The sequence below is a fragment of the Rhagoletis zephyria genome, unplaced genomic scaffold (assembly GCF_001687245.7).
Source record: "Rhagoletis zephyria isolate East Lansing unplaced genomic scaffold, Rhagoletis_zephyria_1.1 Rzeph_scaffold_15588, whole genome shotgun sequence".
NCBI lineage: Eukaryota > Metazoa > Arthropoda > Insecta > Diptera > Tephritidae > Rhagoletis > Rhagoletis zephyria.
Window position 1 is genome coordinate 1 of NW_016172654.1, and position 11,135 is coordinate 11,135.

The following is an 11,135-nucleotide window of genomic DNA, read 5'->3' on the forward strand; positions in this document are numbered from 1 at the left end:
AAATTCTTAAAATAATTCAATTTTAATTCTTAAAATAAAAAAAGTTATGATCTTTTAAACGTTAACTGTAAAGCCAGTGTCACAAGATTTGGTAATTGCCCAAAATTTGGGCCCAATGGTTTGAATACACAAATATTTTCTTTATTCCAATCACGAAAAATTTTTCAAAGAAGTTCGCTGTATTGTACCAATCNAAAATAATTAAATGTTATAACAATTCCTTTAGAAATTCTTAAAATAATTCAATTTTAATTCTTAAAATAAAAAAAGTTATGATCTTTTAAACGTTAACTGTAAAGCCAGTGTCACAAGATTTGGTAATTGCCCAAAATTTGGGCCCAATGGTTTGAATACACAAATATTTTCTTTATTCCAATCACGAAAAATTTTTCAAAGAAGTTCGCTGTATTGTACCAATCCTGTGACTACAAAAAAATTTCGTCCCATTTTTTGTAACAATGGCCCAATATATACAAAGAACCTATAAACCGTATGACACGGCCTTAATGCAGTTGCTCATTTTGCATTACAGGCTAACCTAATATTCGCGGCTTGCGTTTTGGTACGCATGCGGTCGAGTTTGTTTTTATGCGTCACCCGAAAATGGCTTGCAGGCGTTTGCATTTGATTTCATTGAACGAAACGTCAAATCAAAATGTCACGCAGAACAAAAATTGGAAATTGAGTTAGCTTCAATTTCGCCGTTCAATTTCGGTTGGCCCCATACATGTTGCATGTGCATGAAAATTTTTTGACAATAAATTGGCGTCGTGCGTGAATATTAGGTTAGCCTGTTGGTTTTAAATGCTACACATACAAAAATTAATAACTAGAAAGTAAACGAGCAAGTAGAGTAAATAAAAGATTTTGAAAACACAAAAAAAACAGAAATTTGAAGATTCCTAACCTAAAAGTTTAGTTTAATGTCGTTCCAATATAAACAATTTTCCCCACGAAATGGATGGAATTTATGTAAGCAAAGTTGTTACATTAGCTGTTTTTTATTGCCGCGAAAAATCGAGTTCAAATTAGCTGTTTGTGTTATAGTCTTAAAACAAAAATTACAAACTAATACCACAAACTGAAAGAAAATAACTTGTTGTATTGCTGGCCCAATTCTAGCACTAAAACTTCAAATACTCAGAGTCGGCTCAAGGTAGGTTTTGACCATAGTGAAATAATATAAAGTGTGCCATATAGCAATGACATTCTATTTCGGTACTCTTATTTGACAATTTATTATCACAAATTTTTCTTTGATTGGACTTTCACGTTAACCCTTTTGAGTGAAAACTTATGCTTTTTTTGGTTTGAATAAAAAATTATAGAAAAAATATCGAGAAAACCTTGCCGCTTGTGCAAAGGCACTGCAAAGCGTTGCAGTACTGATGTTTTCAGTCCAGAAGGATGAGGATTTAGGCAGAAATTAGACACAGGTTTGCAACAAAACCAAGATTTGAAAAAAGCGAACACCGCAAATGAAAGAAAAAATAATAAAAGCAAACTTTAATTTCAGATATGAAGAAGGCCAGTTACCTGGTACACTTCATATTATTTCACTATAGGTTTTAATAAAATAGCTATACGAGTACATGTAAAGGCACATTTAACAGTAGTATCATTAGAGCAGCTGATTTAATTTTTTTTTCAAATTATTTGGTTTCGAAAACTTCAAATATTTTTAATTTTTCTCACAAAAATTCTAAATTGTTAAAGTCTGTTTGCATGCGAAACCTTTTGCCATACAAAACAAGCGATTGAATAGCAGCTTTAGGAACCTTCGCTCAACTCAGCAGAACAACCGCTGATTACTGGGCCTTGCAAAAGATGGATCAATGCTTCGCAATGCAAACAAGCNCCGTTCGCCGGCATTGTATTTCAGCTATTACTCAGAAAGAAAGTTGCAACAATTTTTATTTTTTCAAATGGCACGCTTTGATTAGAAGGAAAAAATCAGAACAGTTTTTGATTCTTTCGATACCAGAAGCAACAACAAGACACGCAAATGTGTTTTTTGTTCTAATTTTGACAGCGCGAATTTCGCTGTGGTGAGTTCGCCGTTCGCCGGCATTGTATTTCAGCTATTACTCAGAAAGAAAGTTGCAACAATTTTTATTTTTTCAAATGGCACGCTTTGATTAGAAGGAAAAAATCAGAACAGTTTTTGATTCTTTCGATACCACAAGCAACAACAAGACACGCAAATGTGTTTTTTGTTCTAATGCTGCTACCTGTTTGATATACCTTGGTACATGTGAATTTATTCCAGCTGCAAATAATGCAACAGTATTACTTTTTATGAAATAANGATTCTTTCGATACCAGAAGCAACAACAAGACACGCAAATGTGTTTTTTGGTCTAATGCTGCTACCTGTTTGATATACCTTGGTACATGTGAATTTATTCCAGCTGCAAATAATGCGGCAGTATTACTTTTTATGAAATAGCATCACCATCTACGCGAAAATTTGGGCGACTCTGCCGACATCACGCGCCCGAGGAACAGAAGTTTGACAATCCGTCGATCACCACTAGCAAATTAAATGCAATATACAAATTGTAACTCAGCAACTAACGGTAATTTTTTCGTGAAAATTCACGTACTTTACAAAAAATATGACACTTAAGGCGTCAATGTTAATAAAAAAATAACGGTGTATAGCTTTTATGGTTATATGTAGACCTTTTTAGTATTTGTTTATGCAAATATGTACATATACATACACTGCCGAAAAAAATATTGGCACAGCGAATTTGGACAATATATGCACCAATTTCTATTCTAATATTTTTTCGCTAACTTTTTATAAAAATATGGTCCATTCTACAACAAAAAACAGACACATATAATTTCTAAACTTTTTGAAAAACTCGCGAAATTTCAATAAATTTTCATGCAAATTTTCAACTTTTTAATCAGATTTTTTTGAATTTTCTTGAGTTTGCAGTTTTGTAGCCTATTAAATTCAAGTATAAAAAATGCAAGTTTGTATGAAAATCTATTGAATTTTCGCGAGTTTTGCTCGAAGTTTGGATATTATATTTTTGTTTTTTTTTTTGTTGTGGAATGAACCATATTTGTATAAAAAATTGTCGGAAAAATATTTACAATAAAAATTGTTGCATACATTGTAAAAAAGCAGCTGTGCCAATACTTTTTGCCGGCTTCTCACATATAAGTCGGCCAGGTGAAAAATTTGGGCGATCTGTGCAGAGCAGCGTAAAACACTGAAAAAATGTTTGTTTGGCAAACAAGACTGATAATTTCTGCAAGATTTCAAGTTGTTAAATCTAATCTAAAGCCAAAATACAAGTCTCGTTTTTTTTTCTAATTAAAACTACATTTGTCGCAGCTTTTTTGGATGTTAGACGGATTAAAAAAGGCAGGTTCTGATTAAAAGTTTTGAATGACCAAAACCCGATTCTATAGGAATTGATTTGTTTTGTACACGAAATTCCGGTAATTTGCGCAACATTATTAAACGTTTATATCTATTAATTGCTCACGATATGAAAAAAAACATTAGCTCCACCTTTACTCAATTTGTGAAAACGATACACCCACTTTGTCTTTTATGACTGATCGGCGCATATACCAAAGTCAAAATAAATTTGTGACATGACATGACATGAAATAAAATACAAATCTACACTAGAGAGCTAGCAAAGGATAAGGCAGTAGCTTTAATGCTAATTCAGTCACCACACCATTGTAACTTGCGAGATTTGGGGTTTAGCAAAAGGGAAAATGAAAAACAAACGTTTGCTCTATATTTGTATTTCGTTGAAAACAAATTCGAGGCCTAAATGCAAATAAACTAAAATTTGTGAATTTGAACACAAAAACAAATCGACTTTAAGATACCCATCTACCACTAAATCTATGAAACTTAGGTGAAAATTTATTTTTAACATTTTGCTTTTTGTGCTGTAAAGCCACTGGGTGCTTTAACGGACTCTGTCAAAAGCGCTTGTTTTGGAGAGTTCTTGTGTTGGGAGTTCTATTTCAAAGTTATATTAGCAGGTGACCACCTCCCATAAGGTTTATTAATGGAGAAAACAGCTGTTCCTGCAAATCGTGAATTTCGTGAATATCGGGAAGCATCTGGAACGCAACTATTGTTTGCCACTTACGTTTATTTAATTATTTTTAAGAATTATCAATTAAAATATAGTTCGCTCTTTAACAAAATCCATATAAGCCCAAGTTCGAAACTTTGTAGAAATCTAAGAAAATCAACAATTTTCATACAAATTTCAAACTTTTTTTGTCAGAAGTGTCATCTATGAATTCGCCGCCTTGTTCTCTACTGCTAATGAGTAGTAGAGAGTGACGTATATTCTCTACCAGTAGAGAAATAATCGGTAGAGAAGAGTTACAGCAACGAGCTAAAGGTGTAGTAATAAGGGCAAGGAAAAAGTTGACACTATCTTATTTGAAATTTTGCTTGAAAAAAATAAGATAGCCGAAAGTTAAGAAAATACAGAAAAGAAAGCGAGAAAGCTGCTGTATTACTATACCTGTTTTTAATTTTACCATGTTATAGCCCATTCAATTGTAGTCTAATAAAATGCAAGTTTCCAGTTGCTGAATGTTACCGTTGATTTTTTAGATTATTTGCCGATGGTGTTGCGGTTTTCTTCTATATAAAAATAAATTACAGTCAGTCAATAAAGATACAATACAGGCAAGTATTTCTTAAATGTTTTATTTTTCGTTAATTTTTTATAAAAATATAGTTAACTACAAAAAAAAAAACAAAGAAACCAGAAATCAGAGTTCCAAACCTTGTGCAAAATTAAGGAAAATTCTGCAAAATTTCATTCAAATATTGCACTTTTTATTTACGCTCTTTAGGAAAAAGTTGAGTATGCAGTTTAAAGTGAAAGTATGAGGAAGCTAGGATTTACCATTGATTTTTGGCATTTTTTTTTGTTGAAGGTGTCGCACATTTTTTCAATATAAAAAAAAATATCGAACATTATCTTATATGGAGAAAATGAGCGACACCTTCAACAAAAAAAAAAAATGCTATAAATCAATGGTGAGTTCCAGCTATCTCAAACTTGCACTTTGTTATACTAAAATTGAGTGGACTAAAAAACTGCGTACTTAGCTTTTTTCTATGGAGTGTAAATAAAAAGTGCAATATTAAGATGAAAATTAGCAGAATTTTCTTTAATTTTGCATAAGGTTGGGAGCTCTGATTTTTGGAGTGTATATATTTTTATTTATATTCTTATAACAAATTAGCGAAAAATAAACTATTTAAAAAATATTTGCCGTATTGTAAAAAATTCGCTGTACCTAAACTTTATTGACTAATGGTATGTTTATTCGTTATATGGAGGCAAGTGAGAAAAACATCTAAAAAATCAACGGTAATTTTTAGCCACTTGAAACTTGCCCTTTATTGGACTAAAATTTAATGGGCTATAAAACTGTATACTCGAAAAACTCTTATGCTTCTAAGGCTAAAAGAATAGTGGAGCGGCGAGCAAAGCGTCGGTGCTACGCATTTTTTCATACAAAATTAGTATGTTTGACAATTTGTGGATAGGAAAGCAAATGAACAGCATGTTGCACTTGCACTTTATTATACTAAATTTTAATGAGCTACCAAACTGCAAACAATTTTTTTTCTAAAGGTTCTTATTAAAAGTTTGAATTTTTGGTAAAAATTTGCAGAATTAATTCTCATAGTTTTTGCACAACGTCGGAAATTTCGATTTATGTGGTTTTTGTTAGAAAAAGAGTTCTTAAAAAAAATTAATAAACATTAAACAAACAAAAGAAAAACCTTGCTAAAATGTAGAATCCCAATTTATATTTTGGTCACTGTATGTGTTCCTCGATTCGAAGCACAGGCATTCAGACTTGTTCATAGGCATGGCATTTTAATGAGCTTTTAAGGCGTCGAAATACCGAACCCCGAATACGGGACAAAAACAGGACATTAAAAGGAATACAGAACATTATGCGTCCCGTGTAAAATAAATTAATTGCCAGGACAATTGGTCAAAAAAGAGGACTGTCCCGTTTAATTCAGGACGGATGGTCACCGTAACTATGCGTTTAGCCTAAGAAAAAGTTTAAAATTTGGATGAACATTTTTTTTTTTAATTTTATACAATGTTTTAAACTTGATTTTATATGGGTTTTGTTAGAGAGGTAACTGTTTTTTAATTGAAAATTCATAAAACTAAGTAAATAAACATAAGTGGCAAACAATATCACTGTGAAATGGGGTTATATTGATATGAACGATACCGTACATATATCGCCTGGTTATCCAAAGCAGACTTATTTCACTTCGAGTGGCCGAATTTGTGCGAGTGCCATGAATTGGTTAACTGCCAAATTTGGGTTAACTCCTTACTGAAAACGGCCTGATTCGGCATAAAGAATAAATGTCACTGTAACTTTTTTGCAAACTAAAAAAGAAAACAATGGGACTTGCCCCAACTACCTACATACTTATGTATATTAAATGGAATCATAGTATGCACTCTACTTGCTTCGAGCTTAGATGCTGTTTACTTTGGGAAGTATAATTTCTGCACGTTNCTTGCTTCGAGCTTAGATGCTGTTTACTTTGGGAAGTATAATTTCTGCACATTCATCGTCACATGTATTTANCGAAGTGGTTGACACGAACTCGTAAAGAAATTTCTGTACGAAAAATAAAGAAAAATCTGAAAAAAGTCCGCAAGAAATTCTTCACATAGCAGCTTATTTTCATTTCTTTACCGATTTTCTTCCGAAATTTCGTAAAAGAATGGAAGTGTGCGTAATTTATTTAATTTTAGAAAATTCTGCAAAATATCGGATGGGATCTTTCCGAATTCTTTAAAAATTCTTTACGATTCAGAATACTCTGAAAAAATGGTTTGCAGGGTCGTCACATGTATTTGCATTCGTATTTGTATCAAAAATAAGACTTAGACGATTTATTTATGATTTATTACAAGAAAAATAAAAATAGCAATATATTAGTAATAAATTTTCAGCACACAGGGTATTTTAATAAACGCATGGACAGAGCGCTAACATGCAGTTTGAGTAAAAAAATGTCATGCCATGTTTTTTTTTCAAACTTCCAGTGACACATTTTAATTTAGGCGTTTTTAAATTGGTTGCTGGCATACCTTGTTGGGGCTCTGCTCCATGAATGCCTTGTTATGACTTCACTCGACTCTATACATAACTTAACATAGCAGTACAAACGGGCACAACGCACGGAAGTCACAAAAAATATGAGTACTTATGGTTGTTAATTTCGTTGCCTAATGGCGCAGACAACCTACTGTCTTCTGATATTTCCCACAGTCGTTCTCGATTTATTTTGCATGAGTTCTTTCAGCCGTGAGCGTGTCATTGGTGGGGAAAATGAATCTGTCGAACGTTTAGACATGCTTCGCGCTTTACATTTTCTAACGGTAATCTTCTTCAAATTCCCTCTTTTCATCAAATCGGTACTACCACCATCTTTTGAAAGCCTTGCACTTTTGCGCAGCGGCGGCAAGACATCTTGTTCACTGGAATCATTGGCTATAACGTCGTTCACTTTGGATCCCACAACTTCATCCCCGGAACTGGGAGCTTCGATTCGCTTTCGTTTACGCTGATTGAGCTTGACTTCCGAATCTGGAGCGACGTTTATATCAGTAGTCAGTTCATCTTTGCTTGTTGTTGTGGTTCCGCTGCTTTGTTTTTGAGCGGATCCCTTTTCCTGCGCAAATGCCACAATATTGATGACTTTAGATTTGCTAACATTACGTTTGGCTTTCTTTGTTGTTGTTGTTGTTGTGGTGGTTGTAATGTCCTTGGCTGATTTGCTAGCCGCCTCAGTGTTATTATTGGAAGTTGCATCTGCAGTAACTTTCTTCCCCTTTTTGATAATAAGCTCAGCAGGCAAATCGAGATTCTTAACTTGTACAAAGGATTGCCTGCGGCTGCGAAGGAAGACCTGCGTCAACGGCAAATTGGCAGGCGATTTTCGCAGCTGTGGCAGTTTCAATGAAACAGCTGCTTTCGAAGGGCGGCTACGTGTTGCCGTGTGGCGTTTCTTTAACTGACCCATCTTTTTAGAGGACTTACTCTGCGGTTGTTCACTGGGTCTTTGATTTATGTTTACCAAATTCTTCATTTGTGCGACCAGACGGACGAATGCAGATTGATGCGAAGGGGAAGTTATGATTGTGGTCAGTAAGGTGGAACTGTAATTTAAGATTTCAAAATCAGCGGTCTAAAATCGTTTCTATAGATTGCATTCAAATATTTTGAAATATCTGCTTACTTAGGAATCGCGAATTTTGGTGTTTCAGAAAGGAATGCAATTTTGAACATTAAATTTCACAAAAAAAAAGCGAAAGAAACTTCTAGCAGCGAAAATGAAAAATTGAAAAAACTTACAATAAAATTCAAAGTACACTGAAGTTTTTTGATCAATAAGTTTAATGGCTAGAAAGTACTTTTACGTAAAAGTGGATAAACTGATGGGGAAAAGCTGCTAAATGGCGATGGCCGAGTCTAAATTTGGGCAACTTTCGGTACGTACAAGTGACAGACGGGTAAAGCTGTACATTTTTCCTAGCACCGTCAATCAGCATAGTTATAAAATTAGAAATCGAATTGTTCCTAAGTAGGTTACTACTCGACTAAGCATAATATGTTTCAGAAAGCAAGGACAAAAGGCATCTGAAAAGTGTCAGATGAGCTTAACATTTCTGATTTCAAAAGAAGTAAATCAATGGTAAATTTGGAGGAATTGGCTCAGCATAGACAGTATCCAGCAGATGTAAAAAAAATTAAGGCAAAAGACTAGCCATTGGTTTAAACTTTGATGTTAAATTTAAATATAAAACAGATATGAATTTATAACATAAACTTTACCTTGGCTTTGGCTTAAAACTGTGGTATTTTTGTGGATGCTTATCATCTTCTTCTTCAACTTCGTTTTCATCTACTGCTTTCTCATCTTCGCTGCTGCTATAGGTTACCATCGAACAGTCATCACAGTTCAAGTTTTTAATATTCGTTGCTAAACATGCTATTGGTATTTTTATGGTTGCACCGCCTCTCGACTTACTACCACTGAACAAAAGTAGGAAAACATTAGTTTTTGAGAACGAAACCTAGGAAATTTAATGTTTTACCATTTCCAACGCATTGTTGGTGCCGAAAGTATCGGCTTAAAATGGCACATTTCTTTGTTGATACTATCCGTGCTGCTTACTTCCTGCCGCTCTTGTGGGTAGCGATGTATTTTGGTGGGCGGAACGGTGTGGAGCTTGAGTGCCTTGGAATTGTTGGCAGCAATTTTCGTCCTAACAATTGCACCTGACGATGTTGATGGTGCTGCCGCCAAAACTGTGGACTTTGCTCCTAAAGCGTTTGATGAAGACGTTGCTGTTGCTGACTTCACATGAATATGTTTTAGTGACCCAACAACAGCTGTATTTATGTTGTTGATGTTGGTGTTGCGGAAGTTGCTATTTGAAGAGTTGGTGGCTGTATTATTAGAGTTAGAGGTGTTGCTGATAAGCGCTTTTTGCACAGTATCTTTCAAAAATTCGGTGCCTCGATTAAGCCGTACTGATATTGTTTTCATGAGCGTAGATGCTGTGCTACTGCTGCTTTTGTTGTTGTTGCAAATACTAGTTGTCGCAGTGGAGTTATTGGTGGTGCTCTTTGGTGTAGCAGACGAGGTAAGACATGTCTTCTTAGGCGCACTACTGCCGAGAAGGGAATAAGTCGCTGCCTGCCCTGGGGTTGCTACTAGCATTATGGTGAATAGGTGGTGTTGCGAAAGTGATACAAGTTTATTTTAGCGTATAAGTACATGCCAGTGGTCACGACTTAAAACTACTAAAACTGCAAAATAAGAAAAAAAATTGTATAAGTTTTTATAAAATTTTATTGAGTTTTATTTAACACAAATAGGAAAATGCGAAACGTTGGGAAAGATCAATTTTGTAGGCGAAACGCAAGTAGCCACAAACGCAGCACCGAAGTATACAATGACACCACTCACACTTGTATTTTTCTATTGACCGAAAATGTCCCTCGACCCTTACGAATGTATTCAAATCACTTATATTTTTAGGAAGTTACACTTATTTTATTTCGTTCGGGTGAAGGACTTGTTAAAAGCCGGTCATTTTGATACTTGACACATGTAACTCCCCAAATTTCGCAAATGTATAATGGTTAATTTTTCATTCATAAACACCCACTAGTTTACACTCGTGTCGATTTTTTTACAATTCCACTACCTTTTACTATTTACTATGCTCTCTACGACACTTTACTACCAATTCGGGTCTTTCTCTTCATCCTTTCGTTTTTCTTTCCGTAATCTTCGACTCCTTTTCATCCGGTAAAATGTCTTTGTAGATTCTTTTCTTCCTTTTTTGAAGACGCAGTCCTTCATTTTCATCTATTCCCCGTGAAAATTCTACTTTTTCCATTCGAAAAAATGTTTTCGGTGATTTACCTGTCTTTTATCCTCCCTTTTTGCACAGCTATTTGTTGCTAATTTGTTTATAAATATATTTACTTTTGTTTTAAAAGCGCCTTCGTCAGCGGCAATCCACTATAATTTGCGTTCGCTGACATATACAAGTGCTACCAAACTTAATTTATGTTAACGTNTTGTAGTTGAAAGGGTAAGTTTATGAAAATGCATTGATGAGTGGCAACAGTGTAGTAAGCAACACTGAGGGCTCCAGTAATCGGCAAAATTCTGCGTATACAGACTGCGTTTAAGTATACGTTCTGCGTTCTCGACTAATTTCAGCTTTAGAATGTAAATTGCCAAGAACGTAAACAATAGGGGTCTTCGTATGGAGGTATATATACGAGCCCCTCGTAATATTACGAGTCAAATTTCTTGTTGCTTTTTTTAACTAAACAATGCTCATAAGCATTAAAAAATAGCAAGGAATAGGCAGGTTACCCTTGTTAATTAATTATACATTTCGTCGAAATACCAAATGTGGAAGCAGCACAAGTTAGCAAAATTATAACATAAGGTTGCCATCCAGAAGCAAAACGTAGTATTGTCATATAACTCTCCAAAACGTTGCAGTGCAAGCAAAAGATTTGCATACAAGTATTACCACATGATC

At 34.4% G+C, this 11,135-nt stretch overlaps 1 protein-coding gene across 3 annotated transcripts; it reads right to left on the bottom strand.

Moving 5' to 3' along the window:
- Window positions 1-6,911: 6,911 nt before the first annotated feature.
- LOC108379099 (rhoGEF domain-containing protein gxcJ) lies at window positions 6,912-10,624 on the bottom strand. 3 transcript variants are annotated; one of them, XM_017635419.1, is made up of 4 exons: window positions 10,502-10,624; window positions 9,162-9,879; window positions 8,899-9,099; window positions 6,912-8,222 (listed from the first exon to the last, which is right to left on the bottom strand). In XM_017635419.1, the coding sequence occupies exons 2-4, from the start codon at window positions 9,788-9,790 to the stop codon at window positions 7,307-7,309; spliced, it is 1,746 nt and encodes a 581-aa protein (XP_017490908.1). In that variant the 5' UTR covers window positions 9,791-9,879; window positions 10,502-10,624; the 3' UTR covers window positions 6,912-7,306. The 3 variants fall into 3 exon arrangements, with proteins under 3 accessions (XP_017490908.1, XP_017490910.1, XP_017490909.1); XM_017635421.1 differs by lacking the exon at window positions 10,502-10,624 and adding an exon at window positions 10,281-10,488; XM_017635420.1 differs by lacking the exon at window positions 10,502-10,624 and adding an exon at window positions 10,040-10,263.
- Window positions 10,625-11,135: the final 511 nt, after the last annotated feature.